The 21,921-nt window shown below is 35.3% G+C and overlaps 1 protein-coding gene across 3 annotated transcripts in view; it reads right to left on the reverse strand.

Moving 5' to 3' along the window:
* Positions 1 to 1,397: 1,397 nt before the first annotated feature.
* Positions 1,398 to 21,921, reverse strand: part of IFT74 (intraflagellar transport 74) — an 80,830-nt gene continuing 60,306 nt past the window's right edge. For all 3 annotated transcript variants that reach the window (XM_033123038.1, XM_033123037.1, XM_033123036.1), the window contains exons 14-20: positions 17,393 to 17,446; positions 15,989 to 16,086; positions 15,026 to 15,152; positions 7,366 to 7,529; positions 6,457 to 6,582; positions 2,948 to 3,008; positions 1,398 to 1,616 (exon numbers count right to left, since the gene is read on the reverse strand). In XM_033123038.1, the coding sequence (XP_032978929.1) occupies positions 1,498 to 1,616; positions 2,948 to 3,008; positions 6,457 to 6,582; positions 7,366 to 7,529; positions 15,026 to 15,152; positions 15,989 to 16,086; positions 17,393 to 17,446 (749 nt within the window). In that variant the 3' untranslated portion in view covers positions 1,398 to 1,497. The remainder of the gene's footprint in view (positions 1,617 to 2,947; positions 3,009 to 6,456; positions 6,583 to 7,365; positions 7,530 to 15,025; positions 15,153 to 15,988; positions 16,087 to 17,392; positions 17,447 to 21,921) is intronic.

Here is a 21,921-nt window from a genome sequence, read left to right on the forward strand (position 1 = left end):
CGGACACCCCACATGACACTTGGCGTAGTCCGCAGGATCCCCTGCACGACACATATCATATCATATATCATATCATATCATATCAGACCCAGTCGTACAGTAATAAGACCGAGTCTTACATTAATTTTTGCTCCAAAAGGCGCATTAGAGCTGACTGTCTAGCTAACTCTTATTTTTGGGGAAACACGATAGATTGAAGACAACGAGCTGCCACTGAGCTTCCTTCCGGAGGGGCAGCTGGATGGCTCAGCTGGTTAGAGCGCGAGCTTTCAACAACAAGGCTGCCGGTTCACTGACGACTGGACTTGGAGCTGGGCTGCGCCCTCCACAACTAGATTGAAGGACAACCACCTGGAGCTGATGGGCCCGGGAGAAACACACAGTTTCCCAATATTCCCCAATAAAATTTATAAAACAAAAAGCAACATTCATGGGTAATTTTGTAATATGTAAACTGTATCTCAATAAAGCCTTGTTTTATTTTAAAGAAACCAATATTCTCGTGTTTCACGAATACTGAGGGTAACCTGAGAAACACGAGAAATAGGAGATCAGAGTGAAAAACAAGGATACTTATAAGGAATATTTTATGAGGACCAAAGTGACTCATTTCTGCCCACAAAGGAGGATACATCTTTAGTTATAATGATGCATCCAAAATCCATACTTCACAATTATATCTCTTCTAGCTTTTCCTTTCAAATGTCCTGGCAATGTTTAGAAACCAATCTACTTAAGTACTGCTACAGTACGAAAGAGGAAATGCTTATACCATGGTGGAAATGAACAGCAGCCATAGTCCAAAAGAGCCCATCATAAGTCAGCATTCCTTCTAAAAAGTTCATGTTTTCCTAGCATATACAGGTGAGAAAATATTTTTAAAATGCAAAGGTCAAAAGTTTTAATTCCAAATCTTTAGGAATAAATGATATACAAAGAATATGTGTTATTTACTTGTGACTTTATATGCCTTAAAACACATCAAATACACCCTATTTGAGAAGTAAAGTTCAAAGCGAAACACCTCCTATTCTTACCATCTTTTGCTAGAAGCAAAAATTGACAAGGTTGATGTAAGCACTGAAACAGAATCACACTATCCATGCATCCCTCTAGAGCTGGCACATGAAAGGTCTCATTTGCTGCCATAGAGGGAGTATACCAGCTAAATGAGTCTCAGTGCCCACTTTCAGCTTGTGTATCTCAGTTCTTTGAGACATTTTTATCACTCACACAAAACAAAAATATCATAAAAGGAGATGATACTTTTCGTATGTAAACTATTTATTAAACTATTATACTATTTAAAATATCACTCATTATACTATTTCACAAAATATCACACATTATACTATTTAGAATATCAAAGAGGCCACAAAAATTACAGCATTCAACAATTTTAGGTAAGACTTCAGGGTAAGCTATTTTATTCAGTCAGCTTGTCTCAAGTGTAACAGCAACAGGATACTTCTATGGAGACTCGCAGTTGGTTTGGACTCAGGTCCTGCTCATGCTATGTAGAGCATCCATGATGCTTTTATTGTAGTCTGCAATCTGCTTGGTCACGTTGTTCATAATTAGCTGGTAATCACTCTCTTGACTCTTGGTTTCAATGACTAATTACATGAGTTAAGGGGGAACACCGTCAATAAAAATACTAATCTAACTGCGGCTCAGAAAGGAACCAAATCATACTAGTATTTTTCTTATAGGAAACTGAAGATGGCACAGAAAAAGCACAATTAGAATATTTTTTAAAAACAATATTTTAACAGATTAAGCATCAATTGAAACCTAAAAGGTCAAGCAAAGCAGATTTCAAAAAAGTTCACTTACAATATAAAGCATTTTTATAGTTAATATGTTATGCATCTCAATCTGATTCTTAGATTGTCTTAGAACAACTGGATGTTCAAAAGAACCATGTTCTCTAGAGTACCATAAACAATTTTAGGCAAGTCGCTAGACTTCACTCTATTTCAAAATCACCTACTTGTTGCTGCACAAACTAGAGTGCTGGACGTTCGCATACTGTGAATGGGAGCCTTTTGCTTTTAAGCAAAGTTGCATGACCACTAGGAATAGAGGCTCTAATGCATGTCATTTGGAGGTAAGCTGTGGTCCATGCTGCTGAGGTGAAGTTCAGCTGTGTCCCAGAGCAGAACCTATGCTATAATGAGTCAGGATCTAATTCTCCAAGCAGAGACGTCCTTGAATGGGTCAAAGAAGAGAACAGAAAACTACTTTGGGGAAATGTTTCTTACAAGCCCACAATCCATGTTCTCAGCAGCTGCTTCTTCCTGTAGTCACACAAAAAGATGAGCAAGAACATGGGACATAGGTACCATCTTGGTAGAAATAAGATTAAGTTGAATTGGCTGAAACACAGAAGAGCTTGAAGGTCCAATTTCTCATGACACTACTTGGTTGATCTCCCTTTGCTGCCCAGATATCCAAGGTACAGCATTAAAAACAGTAATAAACAACTATACAAATATACCTACATATATATTATATATATGGTTATATATAATTCTCCCAACAACTCTATGAGGATACATTAACTGCATTTGAGATGATAAAATTGAGGCTTAAACAAATTAAGTAAATTGTCCAAAATCCATGACCTGTAAGTAGTCAAGTCAAGATTTAAAATTAGATCTACAGACTCCATATCCTGTGCACTTAGTCACTTTGCCACACTATGACTTTGCATACTCTGCTTTCTATTAGTTACTTTGACACACACACACACACACACACACACACACACACAAACTTGGAGAGTGGAAATTCTTATTCTTTTATTCCCCAGGTAGTTTAGCTCAGTGTTTTGTACATATTAGGTATTCAGTAAGTGTGCTGAATTGAATTTCTTCAGTCTGTAAAGAAATCCCCAGGAAAAAAAAATCACTTGGTTACATTCATCTGCAGCTTTAAAGGATACATTCTTTCATCACAAAATTATTTTGCTCATGGTGTTGCCACTTCCTCTCCAAATTTGTAAGCTAAAAACACAAAAGAAAAATGTTGACCAGTGCCCATATTCAAAACAATTATTACATATCCTTTTAAGAGGATAAGGAACAAAAAACAAAACAAAAAAACCCTCAATTTTAAATCTTATCAAATCCTCGCATTTTATTGAGATAAAGCTATGGTAGACGAAAAAGAAATTTAGGAAATACTAAACAATATACTACAAAATACAATGTTGAATTTGACAACAGGTTTTACTCTGTTTATTTTAATAGAAAAATATTAAAAATATTTATTATACCAATGAACATGCCAACTGAAAGACAATTTATGATTTTTCCCTTTCCTAAAAGAAATTAAAAAAGAATGGGACATGATGTGAATCTCTCCTTGAAATCTGGAAGTCTAATGCCACAAATATATATATTCTAACACTGTTGAAGGTTCAGCTATATAGGACAAACTTCCTTATTTCCAGGGCTACATTTCCTGTCTAATTCCACAAGCTGTGATAAGAACAGCGCTGCAGTGTGAAGATTATAAGAGGCCTGGTAAAAAGCTGGCACTGTTACAATAATTTCTGCATCAACAGGAAGCTAATGTGGATATTATATTGATGGTTGCTTCCTCAGAAGACAATTTTACTGTTATAGAATTAAATTGTTTTTCTGATTTAATTAACCTTGTAACTCTAGGTTACGGTCTTTCTTTTTTAAGATGCACATAGTTTTTTCCTAAGCAAAGGACCACCTGAAAAATGACATAAAATGTTTTGTCTTGGCATTTCCAAGAAGTAACGATCATTTTCAAAAATCTGATCATTTGAATCAGCTTTAATAGTGTTTCTTCATACTCGCATGTTAAAATTATTTTCAGGGCATAAGTTCAGGCTTAATGCAGCATCCATCCTATTGTTTCCTCCAAAGAGACAAATGTAGATAGTAGGACGAATCATAACTAATGAATTACGTGGACTTTTTGTGTTGAGTTAACATTACTAAATCAGATCGTGCTCCCCCAGATAGGACCTTGAAATCAATGTGAACATAAGGAAGCAGTCAGCACTTTTTGACAATAAATCTCTAATAACCTTTTGCAAAGTCAAGTACCAAACTTGTCCCCCTTTGTTCCATACAGAGGTGGCCTTCTTACAAAGCAGCAGACCTCTTAAGTGCTACACGAATAACGCTATAAAAGCAACTCTGTGTCACATGGTCAAATTCCTTCTATATTATACATGTGTATTAGAGACTTGCCTTTAAACCTCTGAGGATATTATGAAGTGTAAATCTGTTTGTTCCCTGCAACTTATTTAAAACATCTGTTATAAGTCTTTACATATTGTGGATATTAACCCCTTATCAGATACATGATTTACAACTATTTCCTCCCATTCCATAAGTTGCTTTTACACTTTGTTAATTGTTTCTTTTGCTGCGCAGAAACTTGTTAGTTTGATGTAAGCTCACTTATTTATTTTTGCCTTTGTTGCTTGTGCTTTTGGTGTCATACCAAAAAATCATTGCCAAAACTCTTGTCAAGGAGCTTTTTCCCTAGGTTTTCTTCTAGGAGTTTTATAGTTTGTTCCAATATAAATGTTTAAATGATTTCAAACAGCTAATAGCCACCATTCAAAAACAGTCTGTTATCTAAAATTATTTACAGATGTCAAAAACTAGTTTTCCATAAAGTAGTTGCAAAAGGGAGAGATCGGGATTTGATTTGACCAGCTGGGATTACCAGAAGTCAACAAACAATACAGAGAAGGATTATACACTGTAGCTTATGTTATGAATTCCTGTTTTCAGTTCATGGGCTTAAGAATATGATTAGCTCTTAATGTGGAAATAAACAAGGTAGCCATTGAAGTTGTGTTTGTCAAGTGTTTTCCTTCTTAAATCATCTATTCAGTGGAAAAGGAAGGCCAATATTCCATAAGAAATGTCAATATTTTTCCCTAAGGACCATTTAAGACGATGACCCCATAAACATGTTTTAGGTTTCTTCTCCAGTACCCATCTCTACTCTAAACAGCTGAGGATAATTTTACCACTTATCAGTCTATACCTAGGTTTGCATATTATGAAGTAGAGACAGAATAACTGACTGATACATTTGAATTACATAAATGAGTTATTATTAAGCTTTTAATAGTTGTGGCAAACTCTGATGAGACTCTCCCCCTTTCAAGAAGAATATAAGATATATCTTTTTGTTTTAAATGTTACATCCATACAATGAAATAGCTGATGTCATAAAAATGTCATCAAAAAAGAGCTTGAAAATATTTAAGAAAATAAATGCTTAAACACTGCATGCATACAGTGATTTCGTTTTTTATAAATACAATGTAATTAACATGGGTGTATAATTACACATGGGTGTATAATTACAAATTTTACAAAATGCTATACCAAAATGTTAACAATAATTGTCTATCATGATCATATTACTATATAAAAGAAGAAAAATTGTTAATGCATTTAGCATTAGTAAATCATAATTGCAAATTGTTAATATAGACTAATTAGATACGGGAATGACCACACATGACCCACATACTTCATTTAATGCTCCAACAAATACTTATTGAGCACCTATTATGTGCCACGCACTAGCACAGTGCTGGGGAGACAATGAATGGGACAGATGTGGTCATCTCTGCCCTCTTACAGTTCCCAATCTAGAAGACCTCAGACATTGCTCAGGTAATTATCAGTGGGATGGGTGACATGAAAAGGGGGTTTGTTTGTGCGTCCTACGTAAATCATCAGAAATTTAAATCAAGAAGTTCAAGGATAGGACTGCTTTTTACAGTATTATTTGAATAGTTTTAAAACTAGAAATAACCAAAATGTCCAATAACACAGATTGGTTCAGTAAATTATGCTAAATCCATGTAGTCCAATATTATAAAAAATATATCTATAGACAAGGGAAAGTACTTATAACGTATAGTTAATAATGAAAAGCTTTTAAAATAATATGTACAAAATGATATTATTTGTATAAATATATAAAAACAAATGTGTACTTATATATGGACACATAATATATACACATAGACTAGAAGGACCCACACAAAAATGATAAAAATGATCTCTTCTGGGTGGTGGGATATTAGTCATTAGGGTTTATTTTCTTTATTTGTAGATTCGGAATTAGAAAAGTTTCTGCATCCAAAATGCTTTACTTTTGAAAATTATAAAAGTAATGATCCTAATGGCTTTGCCCTGAACACTGCCTAGCACAGAGCAGGCCTTCAATATAGGTTTACAGAAGGCGAGAAAGCAGAAATAAATTATTTCTCCATGGAGATTGTACAGAAGCTGGCTATCTACAAGGCCAGAAAATCTGGAAGGTAAATAAAGCAGGTGGGGAAAAAAAGAAAGGATTATTTTAGGGTGAAAATACAGATTTAGAGAAGATGACAGACAGCCTAAAAATAAAAATGAATTTCAGAGTCTTTTTTTGTACCTGAGAATGTGTCTCATTTTCTTGCAACTCTGATTTTAGTGTTTCATATTCTATGTTTAGCTTCTCCATTATTTTCTTAAAGGCATTTCTGCGAGTTGATAATACTGTTCTCTCTTGATGCAATTTCTAGATAGATCCAAATAGAAGGAACAAGTGTTAGCAAATATCTAGTAAGCCCATTTAAATTGAATCTGACAAATACTTTCAATGATATTCTGATAAAATTCTACCAACGCCATAATTACTCTAAACCCCGGTCTGTAAAAATATCCTTTGAACTATAAGCTAAATTAATATTAACTGTATTAATAATTAACTGTATTAATAACTCTCTTAAGGCTGTCATATCTATTCCTACTCCACCACATTTATGTTAACGTACATGGCAATGAACAGTCACTGACAAGTCTTAAGTAGGGAAATATAATAAAATCTGCCTTTAACTAAGTTCCTAATTGTTGAAATGCTCTATCCCTTGCTTTTCAATTTTTGCCTTTGGTTTAAAACTTAAATCACTCTAAATTCCTATTATATATGCAAACATCTTTATCTTTCTAAACATATATTAAATAATCAATTGAAAATAAAAAGTTCTATAAACTATATATACCGGGGGTGCCAAAAAATGTAGGCAAGTGGACACTTTGGTCAACGTTGGTCAAGCAGTAGTTGGCCATAATCAGAAGTGTCTGGACACTGATGGTAACCACTTTGAACTCCTGTAACTGCAGGAGTCAAAAGTGACATATACTCATCTTTTGTTATCGGTATATACTGAGTATTACAATTTTAATACAGTTTTCCTTTTTTAAAATGTGTATACATTTGTTTTGGCATCCTCTGTATATTAAATTTGATCAAGAAAAAGCAATTTGAATTATAATTTTGTAATACTCTATTACTGTTTACCTTTTTCTTTTCTTCACCTGATGATTTTAAAGCTGGCAAATCATTAAATGTCTCCAGATCAGTCATCATTTGCTGAATTTTATTTTTTAGAGAATGCTGTTCCTCAATCATCTTACTTTCCAGAAGCTCCATTTTCTGTAGATCCAACTGTAAACGTTGACTATCTGAAACAGGAAATTCAAGTCCATAATTAGTCAAAACTTTATTCCTCTCACCAAAGGAAATGCAATGCAATGCAACCATTAAAAATCATGTTTTATAAGCATACTGGCAAAAGAAACATGTTCACTGCAACCAGTGAGACAATACAAACATAAATTAAGAAAAAAAAATACCCATCTCCCAGGTAACCAACATACCAGATGTATATTAGCCACCCTTGTCTCCATGCTCATATGAACATATATAAGAAGACAGGTTTTTTAAAATAATGTTAACATATATCCTGAGATAAAACCCATTATTTTTAGTAGGTGCATGACATATATACATAGTTATGTGGGGGTAAAGCAAGTTACAAAATATGGTAAAATTTTATAATTACATATACTGTCAATTCTCATTATTTGCGGTAGTTTATGAAGTCACCATAGCACTAAGTTAGCAAATACTGGACTACCGTTCCTAAGGGAAATACAGGGTTAGGTTCCTATGGGCCTTTGCATCAACCGACTAATATAAAACCGCGTTTTATGTGTTTCCGTTTAAACACACTGTATTTATTTGTTGATTCACTAACACTGAACTCACTGCCAATGTATGCCTGAACAAAGCTTATCTAACGCAGGTTTTCTCCATAAGGCACCTCACAGCCTTCTTGTGCCTAGGAAAACTAGTCAACACTTCTGCACTACACTTCGGGGTCATTTTAGATAGCAAAATCACCACAAAAAGCATAAAAATGCGGGGAAAATATACCACAAAAAGGACACATGTTTATGAGAACTAAAACAAGAAGGCAGAGTGTTGCCTTATTCGACCTCTGCTGCGAACACACGTCAGAAAATTCACAATTTTCACCCGTCTACACACGTGCACAAATGATCAAGAAAGTGCTGCAAGTATTGATTTTGGAGTTATAAATTAATTTTCGTGAATAGGTAAGTTCAGAAATACAGAATCCATGAATAATGGGGGCAGACTGTACATATGTTCGTGTTATGGAGCATCTACTATGTGCCAGGTGCTGAGGATATAACGGAAATCAACAGAGATGTTGCTTTTGCTCAAGGAGCTATATTGTAGAGGTAGAACCAGGTAATTAAATAAGCATTTCCAATAAACTGGATAGCTACAGTAGTCTCCTGTTATCTGAGGGGAATATGTCCCAGGACGCCAGTGGATGCCTGAAACCGAGGATAGTACCAAACCCTATATATACTACGCTTTTTTCCCCATAATACATACCTATGGTAAAGTTTAATTTATAAATTAATTTACAAACAATTAATAATAAAATAGAGTAATTTTAACAGGACAATAAGGGTCACTTGAACACAAGCACTGTGATACTAAGACAGTAGACCTGATAACCAAGGTGGCTACTAAGTGACTAATGGGTGGGTAGCATATACAGTGTGGAGACGCTGGACAAAGGGAGGATGCAGGTCCCAGACCGGATGAAGAGGGACAGTGCAGAACTACTCAGACCAGCACACAATTTAAAACTTAAGAAGTGTGTATTTCTGGAATTTTGCATTTAGTATTTTTGGACCATGGTTGACCATGGAAGGCAAAAATCGCAGTCTACTGTACTATGACAAGAGTAACACAGAATGCCATAAAAGCATGTGGTATTGGTCAAAAGAGTTCTCTAAAAATAATGCTTTTTAACTGAGGCCTAAAGATTAGGAATCAACCCAACAAAAGAGAAAGTAAAAATATTCCACAGAAAACAATCAAAATATGCAAAATCTAAAGGAAAGAAAGCACAGTACCTCTGAGCAAATATAAGTTTGATGTGACTAGAGCTCAAGAGTTCAAAGTAGGTGGTGGTAGGAGATAAAACTAAAAAAATTAGAAGGATTTCAGTTCAAAAAGAACTTTTTAAAGCAAGATAGGGCATTGGGACTTTATCCTAAGGGCTATAGCAAGTCATCAATGAGTTATATCAGTGTGGCAGATTTAAATTTTAGAAAGTTCACTCTGCTTGCAATGTGGATAATTAATGTGAATATTATACTATATGCAGGACAATCAGTTAAGTATTGATTCAGTGAAACATCTTAGACTGGTGTAATCACTTTGGGGAATTTTTTTTCATTAAACAATATTTATTAAATGCTTTCTATGTGCCAGGCAAACTTCTAGGCATGGGGGATATAGATACAGATGAAGTGTATGACTATATATATGAAATAAACAGTTATGTAGATGGAAATAAATGAGGAAACAATAGAGGAGAGATCTGGAGAGACTCAAGAGGTATTAGGGATTTGGAATTAATTAAACAGGCAACTAACTGGGCACAGTGCTTGAACAAGGAGTCAACGTTGAATCCCATTTCCAACTTGAGTAAATTAGTGGATAGTAGTGTAGGCAGAAGGAGATACAAACTTTTGTTTGGAGCAGGGAATGACATGATGGGTTGAAGTCCGTTTAAGATCTGTTGAGTTTGAGATACCAAACAGATACAAGTAAAGACTGCTTGAAATTGTCCCACGGGTCATTTAAACTCTTCACTTTTATTTCTTCTTCAAATAGGATAATTTCTATTGATTGATCTTCAAGTTCACCAACTTTTTTTTCTGTTGTCTTCAATCTTCAATTGTCATCCAGTAAATTTTTCACTTGACTAATATTTTCAATTCTAGAATTTTCACTTGATTCTTTATTCTAATTTCTATTTCTCTGTGGGATTCTATATCTGTTCATTTATTATGATTTTATTTTCCTTTAAGTCCTTAATGATGTTTATAAACTTCTAAAGTCCTTTTGTTTTCATTTCAACATCTGGATTATCTCAGGTTCAGTGTATAGTGACTGCTTTTCAACTGACTCACATTTCTCCATGTCTTCACATGTCTAGTAAGTTTTTATGATATGTTGCGGAAACTCTGGATTCTGCTGTGCTTTCAAGAATGATTTTTATTTTTAATGAGCAATAAACTTCACTGAAACGAAACTCTAAACTTTTCTCCTTTGGAGTGGGTAGAATCTGAAGTCTGTGTACTCAGGTCTTTCAACTTCTAGCTGCTGCTTTTTATTCAACGTATACACAGTTGAATAAAAGTTTATTCAACGTATACACAGTTCAGCATGCGCAGATCAGAATTTGAGTAGAGTTTATACAGGCATACTTTGGAGCTATTGCAGGTTTGGTTTCAAACCACTACAATAAAGCAAATCTCGCAATAAAGCAAGTCACACAAATTTTCTGGTTTCCCAGTATATATAAAAGTTATGTTTATACAGTACTATAGTCTATTAAGTGTGCAGTAGCATTGTGTAAAAAAAGCAATGTACATACCTTAATTAAAAAATACTTTATTGCTAAAAAAAAAAGCTAACCACCATTTGCACCTTCAGTGAGTCTTAATCCTTTTGCTGGTGGAGGATCTTGCCTCAATGTTGATAAAAACAGTATCTGAGAAGTACAATAAAGCAAGGTATGCCTGTACAAAGATTTTGGTATTCAGTCTTCTTCTGTGTCTGTCTAATATATAGACAGGCAATGATTAAGTTAGTTAGTTTCTTTATATAAGATTTAGCAAAATTTACCTGCAAGTAAGTTTTATTATCCACACATATTCTCTAATGGAAAAATCAAATACAAAACTGCTATTAAACCTTCCTCTTCTACCTATTAAACCAGAAAGATCATTAATTAAAATATACCTAACCAGTGAAGGTGACACTACAATAAAAAAAAACTCATTCAAGAATTGGGTGACTCTACTTATGAATATAACAATTATCACATATAGTATAAAATATCAAATAGTAAAAGTAAAATGCTTCAAAAGATAATTGATTTAAGAAAGAAGGTTGTTACCAACCAAATTTGTTTTAAGTTGCTATAATTAAACTTGAACGTTTCTTTCTGTCCCTTTAAGAGTCTGAAGACAACCATACTGACGTATGTTATTAAAAATATATGTATGTATATGGACTTAAATGTTATCGAGAGGGTTTTGTTTAGTTAGATTCATATCTCTACTAGGGTTCAAAATAATTAAGATAAGAATTAAAGTACTAAACAAGTTACTGAGGCTTATGGTTTCAATGCTCTAAAGAGGAAATGTACTTAGCTTGTATATTTTGACTGTTTGGTGAAAATAGTTATATAAATCTAACTACAAGTTTAATTGCAAGATATATTCAGGATATACATTTAGGAGCTATAGAAACTGCTTTTCCTAGAGAAAGGGAGAAAATGGTTGGTAAAGGGTAAAGTTTATCTTTCTTTAACAGCAGGTCCCTATGAAAAGCTAAAAGCTTCTCCAAGGGAAGAGACAGGAAGAGGATGCAGACTAGTTCCTTCTGATATGCTATGAAGTTGCAAAGTTTAACAAGCAGTGTGTACACAGTAGCAAAATCTCAGAAGGAACCACTTTGACCTGGGGAAATGTTTCTCAAATATTCTGCCATCAGCGCATTTGTTTATTCCCTGGAGTTTCCTTTCCAAAAATATAAATAAAAACTATTGCTGACATATTCCTTGCCTTTTTACTCATGCAGCACACCAGTGTTTCTTAATCTTTTTTTTTTTTGTTTAATTGTCCCCTTAAGGAGCCTTTTGTAGACTATTTTTCCCAATCGCCTCTCTCCTATAAAAATGTTGTATTACATATGTAATGTGTATCTGTTTATATACAGTGACCCTTTGGAGGGCTACAAACCATAATACCCAAGGTGTTTTTTACCCTCCCCCCAAGAAGTAATTTGCCCCCTTGTGAATTATATTGCCCCACTGAGAAAACAGTACACTAAGAAAATCAGGTTAAGTTCCAGTGATAACCTCATGGGCTGAGGGAGAGGCAATGCACAGAAGGGTAATCTATAATTCGTTATCTCTGAAAAGGGAACCAAAACATTATAAACCTCTTACCAGATACCATAAATTTCCTGTGGGGGATGGTATTAAGGAAAGAGAGGAAAGATAACTTAAATGATTGGTTTAAATTAACACTTAAACATAACTGAGTAAATGAAATTAATTGTAGGGTGTCGGAGAATTCAAACCTAAATAAGGAGAATTTACAGTAAAGTCTTTATCATAGTAATAAACTGGATTCTTACCGCCATTGAAGTCAGTTCTAATTCTTTTTCAACACTATATCTCTGGAGAAAATATAATGACTAGTTTTTAAAAGGAAATGTAAACACAAAGTATAAAAATATGAAAGGAATACAAGGTCCTAGTTATTGAATTCATTTCTGGTATTGATATTTACCTTTTAAAAAATGTATGTTTCTCAACAGCTATTACACAGACAGCTTAAAAGAGGCAAAAACTTGTTGAATTAATATTGACCTTCGATAAATGAAAAACTTAAAATTATCATCTAAAACACAAAGCAGAGGTTTCCTAGATGGAATAATTAAACATAAAATTCTTTAGCTTATAGCACAAAGAAAATGAAGACGTAAATATATTCATAGCTCTCTTAGATAGCCAAAAGAATTGAAAAGAGGATCTCAAAGAGATATTTGCATACCCGTGTTCATTGCAGCACGATTCACAATAGCTGAGAGGCAGAAACAAACTAAAGGTCCATCAATGAATAAATGAATAAAAAAATATAGTATGTACATACAATGGAATATTATTCAGCCTTAAAAAAGAAGGAAATCTTGTCACATGTTACAACATTGATGAACCTCGAGGACATTATGACAAGTAAATAAACCACTCACAAAAAGGCAACGATTGCAGGATTCCATTTATATAAGGTATCTCAAGTAGTCAAGCTCACAGGACTAGACAGAACTAGCAGGGGAAGGGGGAGAGGGGAGTTGTTGTTCAAAAGGCGTAAGTATCAGGTTTGCAAGATGCACAAGTTCTAGAGATCTGTGACACAACAATGTGCATGTAGTTAACACTACTCTACTGCACACTTAAAAATGGTTCAGACGGGAAATCTTATGTTGTGTTTTTTGATCACAATTAAGAAACACTTGTAGTCAAACCAATAGTAGGTAAAAATTAAATTTAGAATTATGCCCAAAAGCTGCTTGGCATATAACTCAGACATACAAATAAAACTATGGCAAATAAACTGAACAAATCTGGGAAGATAAAATATACTTACATGTGTAGAATAACAACAATTGTCCACTTATATCATCCACCTAAATTCAACTGTATATTAATAAGAGCATTCAGTGTGTATTTATAGGTCCATAATCCTTTAAGTAAAACTAGGCAGTTGTGTTTTAGAATGCAGACTTCTTCAGGTTTTAGAAAAGCAACATGCTGCATATATTGACTGTGCTATACTCCCACAGCAGGGTGTGAGGCAGCCTCCTGTCACCAAGCGCATCAACACAGCCACAGCAACAAGTCTGAACAGTCACACCAGGTAGGATGATTCAAGACTGTAAAGAGCTTCAAGTCATTTCAGGTCAGATTGGGTTTTGCTGCCAAGAGCTTTTCAGATTTGGGGATTCCAGATAAATGGATATCACGGATCCATTATTCCATTTCAAGAACCTTTCAACATTACTAAGTTAGCAAATACTAATTAAGTCTCATTCCCCACGATCTTGCTATCTGCCAGAGTAATTACAGGTAGACAAATAAAGACAGTTCATTCGACGACATCCACATGTGTTAAGCATAAACACCCACGGTTGAATCCACTAGTTCAAAAACCAAACATTCCATACAAATTTTTACGTGACTTTAGCCTAGGCTCTTTAAGCTCAATTCTGTATATTTGTTTTCTAATCACTGCCTGCATGATCCAAACGGCAGCCGCGAGTCACATGTCACTTTTGAGCATTTGAATGTCTAGTCCAAATTTAGATGGGTTGCGACCGTAAAATTTCATTGATCATTGTTATATTGATTACATGTTGAAGTGATAATATTTTGGATACACTGGGTTAAAGAAAATATATTATTAACATTCATCTGTCTCTTTTTACTTTTTTAACATGGCTACTAAGAAATTTTAAATTATGTATGTGGCTGGCATGACATTTCGATTGGACAGTGCTGCTCTTTTCTCATGTTAGTCATCATGGCTGCAGCTAATAATAATTAAAACATTACCTCCTCTAGGATCCCTCTCCAAACTACCCAAGACTGGGGTGGATATGAGCCCTGTGTACTTCCCCTGCTCCTGACTCTTCTAACATAACACTGTTTCAAAGTGTTTTAATTGTTTATTTGTCGCTGAACCAGGTTGATAGTTCCTTGAGAAAACAGACTGGATTGTTTTGAAAAAAACACGTCTAGATACCCAAGTTATAGCACAGGCATAGGGCATATTTTTAATAAAGGTTAAATCAATGAGAATCTCACAGTGAAATAGGATTAAGTTGATGTGAATGGTCACTGAAAATTCTGACACTATAAGAGACTGGAGCAATAGGCAATCATAAATTATATCCTCGGTCTTTCAAAACAAAAATCAAAGAGAATAACATTAGGAGACTTTAAAAGTCCCAATTTATTACAGAAAAAAAAAAAAGATGTAGGTTGTTTTCTTACCTGAGGTCAAATTTCTAGCTGTACTTTGTGATTTCTGCATTTCAGTAGATTTAAAATTGAGATCATCCTGCATTATCTTCAGTTCTTGATTGGTGATTGAAGATATTTGTTTCATACGATTTATATTCTGTATTTGCAGAGAAAAATGGAAAAAATTCCACTGCTTTAAGTCTCTAATAAAATTCTTGGAAAACACTGCTAAAAGACTAGATGCTTTGAATGGACATTCTTTTTTGAAATACATCATTCATTATATATGTTTTATAGAAGAATACAGTGAGATTTAAAGTTAGGTTTTCACAATAAGGAAAGACTAAATTAAAATTCAGAATTGTTTCTTTTAAATTTGCTTTATTTCATTGTATAAAAAAATTCAACTGCACTATTGAGGAACTGATTTGAGTCTTAAAACACTAAGAATATTGAAAAGAAACCATGTATTTTTCGTCCCGTGGAATCACACACTAGTAGCTGTTCAATAAACATTTACTGATAAATCAAGATACTCATAGGTATCTCCTTCTTGCAGATTATTACAAGAACAGAATTCCTTGTATTTATAATATAAATTACAGTATGTATAAAATAAATTAACAGTTTCCAGTACAATATATCCAGATTTTGAAGCTACCTGTGCAAATGCTGCTTCTACCAATTCTGATAGATTAACAAAGGAAGAAAATCTTAACCATTACTCTGACTTAGTCCCTCACTTGCTGCTGAATATTGATATTACACATGTGTCATCCTTTTTCCCTACCATCCAACAAATTAGCTGAATTTTGCTACAAAGATAAATATTACTAGCTTAATGAAATAAAATAACAAGCAAGGGGATTTCAAGGAAACAGTTTAAATGAGCAAAGGCAATAGTAACTACTGCATTTGTTGAGTTGTGTTTGGAAAAGGTAACCACAGGGAGAATGCTGCGGACACGGGACAGGTACAGGCACGTGTACTCACGCGACTACCGTGCTCCAGAAGTGCGACGATGCTGGCTTCTAGCTGAGCTTTCCGTTCCAGTTCCTGATGCTTAGTTTCCTCAAAAGTCTCAATAAAACCTGCCGATTGAAAAATATGCTGACAAACTACTGTGGACACAGTTAACAATTCTGATTTGTGGATATTAAGAGTACATTTTATAAATTCAAAGCAAATTTTAAACTGTTAGTATTTAATATTTTATTACCCCAACGATAATTAAATTGCTCAATAAGGACATTTCTACATACTTCCAAACTTTTCAAGCTTCATTGTTATGACCTTAATACAAAAAAACTAAAATTTACATAGGTCCAGAAGTAACAGTTGATAAAAAGGAGATCAGAAAAAATCTGTTTACATAGGATCTCCTTGACATAATTATTGTACACCTATATTTAGCCACTAACTTTACCCCTAAAAATATTACTAATGACCTATTTTATCTGAAAAGGAGTATTTTACTTATAATGCTGCATTAATCTCAACTAAGTTTAAAAATTTATTCAAATTATAAATATTCTAAGAAATCATCCTTTTTCTTGCTAATATAGAATTAGTACATAATTTGCTCTTATTTACATCCATAGTTCTATGGCTCCTCCAAAAATAAAAACTTATAATAACTTAAATTTACTGTTATCATGAAATAATGAATTAATTTTGAGATAATTTTTGGTACTTGCTGAGATTTTAAAGAAATCTTGAGATACTGCTAAATCAGAGTTGGAGTTACTGCTTTACAGCATGCTTCTCTGAAGGTAACTATAAAACTTCAGATTCTAACAAAATGATAATTTTTGAAGGAAAACAGTAATAAATAATATATATCAATTTTGAAAACTTTCTGAACGTACAATATAAGTTTAAGTGAAGATCTTTTACAAAGTCAAGTTAAGGTTTGTTTTTTTTTTAAAGTAAAAAGCTGCAACTGAAGGCTATCAGAGTTACAGTTAGTGACAGAATCAAGTAACAAGATCTGAGATGCGGGCTAATAAATAATGAAATAAATATTATAAAAAGGTAAGAAAGGTGAAAGATATTAAGGATGAACGCAGTGAAGCACGTAAACGAGAATATTCAAAATAAAATCAGGACATAGTCTATAGAATAGACTTTCTATGCAGACTATAAATAGGTACTAGAATTAGAATCTATCCCTTACAAACATTCATACACACATACACATGTGCAAAATCTTTTTAGAATTCTCTACCCATCCCTAAACAATGCTAGACATTTAGTACTTTAAGGCAAATGCTTTGAATGTCCACACTTCTGTGTTAATTAGCCATTATATCTTCCCAAAATGATATCTCTGATTTGGTATAAATGAATAGCTACCTGAGAATATAATATTTTCATTATTTATAAGAATTCACTTACTGTCCATATTTTCCTCCCTTTTTTTTAGCTCCTTGTACTTTTGATTCATTTCACCTGTAAGAGATACAAAATATAACATTAATTTCAAGACGTAGTGCTCTAAATTAGAACTATCTCCTACGTTCTCCATATACCATTCATTAGTCATTGATTATTCAATACTTTCAATTAGGTAAAATTCTTGTACATTGACCTGTAAAGTCTTTCAAAACAGCTATATATGCATGTTTGATTATTTGGAAAAATTAATCTCCTAACTGGAAAGGACTTTAAAGGCTTTCCAATGGTTCTCTATTTCAGTCCCAACCTAGAGCTATTCAACCTACACATGAACTCCTGGTGTTTATGGGAAACGTGCACTCCCAAGAAAGTACATTCCATCTCTGAATAGCTCCCAACAGCAAGCAAGGCAGCAGGGTTACATCCTCCACAGAGCTTAAAGTCTAGGGATTTCACAAGTCATTAAAATTAAAATGTACCAAGTGCTCTCATATGAAAAATAAAGGGTGCTCTAGAAGCACACAGCAAGGACAATTCATCTAGTTTGGGATTCAGGGAAATTTTTTCTAAAGAAGTAATATTTAGGCTACATTAGGAAGAATAAATGAGTAAGAGTTACGTGGAAAAAATGTACAAGAATGAGTTCATAGTCAAAGCATTACAAGTACAGAAATTTGAAGTGAGGGTGATTATGGAAGCACAAGAAACTGAAAGAGTCATATAGCTGAGGCAGAGAATGTAAGTGGAAAAAACATGAGGTAGATTATGAGATACCTTCTAAGAAACATGTTATAAAAGTTTGGACTTCCTTCTAAGGGCAATGGTAAAATTACTAAAGAATTTTAAGCAGGAGAATAATACAATCAGTTTGCATTTCTGAAAAAATATTTCTGGTCTGGAGATTAAAAGAGAAGTAAGATGGCGGTAGTAAGACCACTTAGGAGGCTGGCACAGTGATCTGGGTGAAAGATGAAGGCTGACTGAATAGAGTGATGGTAATTAGGATGTAAGGTTGTCAATACTTGTTTGAGACATTTGAGAGCTAGACTGAACAGATTTCGGTGAGGGTCCGACAGGGAGGAATCAAGTATGACTCCTAGGTGTCTGAGTTGGGTAACTGAGGACATGGTGGTATTAACTGAAAAGAAAAGCAAGTTGAGGCATAAGATGCGCACAGCAGTTTTGGACACGTTGCATTTAATATGACATGTTTAAAAGGGCAAATATCCAAGGCCCAGACACAGGTGGACGAAATCTGACATTTCAGCTGCATAAAGGGACCATCAGTAGAGGTAGATCGTAATTATTTTATGACAACAGGATTTTCAGTGTAACAAAAATTGAGTTTTGGAGATACATGGCTATTTTCTTGGACGAGTGAGACAGCTGCTGAGTGTTTCCAGGGCCCCAGGTAGAGAAAGTGGAATAAATTTGTGCTTGTTCCAATCTGCAGTTTCTTCACCGAAGTCAGTTAGTTCTTAGCATTCTGGAGAAACTAAGGAAGCTTTTTAAGATGACGCCTAGCAAGGATGGAGGGAGTAACAGGCTGGAGATTCCCCAGGGGGTTCCTGATAAGAAGCCAGCATCTAGAAGGGCTTTAGGAAGAAGAGTTTGAAGGAAATGGAGGAGACAACAGTTACAGAGGCTAAAACCTAATGGTGAGCGTGTGTGCCCTGTGTCCTGCTATATGAGGTAGACAGTTTTAACACGTACTGGCTATAGCAGCAATGAAGTTGGGGAGCAGAGGAAGATCATTGGGGTAGCGCTCCTAATTACCTGGAGGCGTGGATTTCCATTTGTATGTAGACTTGCTTGGTAGGAAGTGAGTTCTGAGGACACAAAGGTTAAGGCGAAGCCAGACACCTGGGTCGGCAGGCGGCTTTTTTGCTTTCCGGTCTGAAAATATTTTTTCCAAACTTATTGCAGACAGCCCTGATCCACAGGAAATCTTGTCAAGGCCCCCCCCAACAGGACTGTATGCAAAAAGCTGAAAGTGAATGCTACTGTCTAAGGACAGTATGTACCTAGTGGTCATGAATTCCTAGCCAGGGAACACCCAGAACCAACGGGAAACATTGGGTTCACTCAGGCTAAGGCTTTGGATGCATCAGCAACTTGATTCAACTGCTATTCAGTTGAAAAGATCAACCAGGGTCTCAGAGCATGCTGAAGCAGCATGATCAGTTGTGAAGGGGAGGAAAGAGAATTTGTTACTAATAACAAACTTTGTAAATGATTAAGTTTTAAAAAAATACATTATAGATGGATTAACATTAGTCCGCTAATAATGTCACTGTTCACTTACCTTACAGCAATGTATTTTGAGAATAAATAGAACAGAGAGAAAGAACGAGCGTTTACAGCACATGGGATCTGGAGCAGCCTCTGGAGGGTGGTGTGTATGTGTTACATAACCTATAGGAAGTAGCAGCAAAGCCAGTACCTGCCGACCCTGACCCTCGTGGCATGGCCGCGGTGTCTCAGACAGCCCTGGTTCCGTCGTGGCTGTCTGAGAAGCTGCAGTCGTGAGAGATTGGTCAGGCATTAAGGGATTAGGAGGAGGCCAGCAACCAAGGCTTCACAGGAATTTAAGTAATCTTATCTTTCCTCTTCTAAACTTAAAAGAAACTCCTACACACACTGTTTCCAGGTCCTCTCCTTGCTATTGGACCTCAAACCATCAAAATGAGGCTTCTCCTACAGCCGTTCCAATGAAATTATTCTCAATAAGATTATGTTTTTTTTTACTGATCAAATCCAAGGGACGGTTTCCAATTCTTATCTTACGCTGCAATATTTGACATTATTCATACATCCTTCTGCCTTTCAATTTTTTCCCATATGTTTTTTTTGGGGGATTGGGGTGGGGCTTTTCTGTTTTTTTTTTTCTTACTCCCAGATAATTCCTTCTCTGTCTTATCTTCATGGCTTTATTCTTTTGTCTTCATTTAAATTCTGGGTTCTTCTCTTAGTTAACTTTTAATGTTACATTATATCCAAAGAGATCCCACTTATTCTTATGGTTGAAGAGCTCTTAAATTTTCCCTAATTTTCAGATTGTTTTATCCAATTGCTTACCAGATATATTCATCTGGATATTTGTCAGGACATCCTAATACTAGCAGTATCCCCAAAAATAAACTCATCGGTCTTCCCTCTCAAAGTCTACAGCCCTCGGTATTCCTTATTACATTTGGAAGTCCTCACCATACTCTATCACCCAAGTCAGAAACCTGGGAGTTTCCTCCAGCCTGCTCCCCTCTAATCCATGCTCCTAGTCGCCACCAAATTGAGCTGGAAAACGTGTCTGGTCAGTATCTCCAGCTACACAGCTGGCCAGCTGGATTAGATAGGACAGAGCTGCCACATACCTCAGCAGATTCCCAAGCTTCATAAAACCTTCTCCCATATCACTGTTAAAAAGACAGGTCAGGGCACTAGTGAATGGCTCTACTTTGTGATTTCTCAGTTGGAGGATTACTACGTGAGCTATTTGCGAAAGGCAATGTACAGATGTGGGCAGTCCTAACTAAGGCAGGGTAAGATGGTAGGTTGTTACAAATCTACCCTTAGGTTTGTTATCACAGGAGAGGACATGGGGGAAGCTAATCGTGTATCAGACCTGAGGTGCAGAGCAGGTAAGTGAAAGGGTCTAATGTAGTAAAGTTAAGAATCAGGAGACTAAAGGAGGGGGAAAGGACACACTGATAAAATGGGAGTGATTTCAGAGCTGGCCTCAAAGTCTGAGCATTTGCTGTGATCATGGTTGCACATAATTTATTCCACATTTACTGAGTATTACTATGTGCCAGATAATGTAACAGGTGCTACAAATATCGAGATGGACAATGTAGTTACCAGTCTATACTAGAAAGGCTTATAATCTTTTTGGTGTACAAAAATAAAAAGTTACAATGCAACATAAGTGCTGTAACTGGGGTATGTATGAAGTACTAAGGTAACTAGGTGGGTGAAAAGAGTTCAGGAGGTTTTTACATAGAAAAGTATATCAGCAAGGCACTTTAATAGGTAACGCAGGAATCACAGAAATGAATAAGACCGTTTCCTTCAAGAAAAGTATACTAAAAAGTACCCCAAAACATACCCTATAAATTCAAGCCTTTTTTCCCTTACAGGGAGAAAAGAAAAAAATGGGAATGGACTGCGACTACAACTGGGATATTGTAGAAAGGACACCATTGCTCTCTGATACTCTGTGCGGTAGCTGCCAGTGGGGAGGGGACAGGACCTTCTGGCACTACCAACTCCTCACTGTCAGCACGTGCATCTGACTCTTTTATTGTTCTCCCATCAAATGGTGTTCTCTTAACTCAGGGCTTACAGAGCAATCTGGACTTTTATACTCTGAGAAGTAGTTACGACCTTAGAGAAGGCCTGACTGCCATTTTCCAGAACAGGTAGGTACCCCATCTTCCTCCTGATCAATACCCAACTGGCACGTGCCAGTGACTCCCCCAGCCTCAAAGCCAAGTTGGCAGGCCTACTGATTTAGGAGGTGAAAGGGTCGC

Source organism: Rhinolophus ferrumequinum, chromosome 12 (genome assembly GCF_004115265.2).
Source record: "Rhinolophus ferrumequinum isolate MPI-CBG mRhiFer1 chromosome 12, mRhiFer1_v1.p, whole genome shotgun sequence".
NCBI lineage: Eukaryota > Metazoa > Chordata > Mammalia > Chiroptera > Rhinolophidae > Rhinolophus > Rhinolophus ferrumequinum.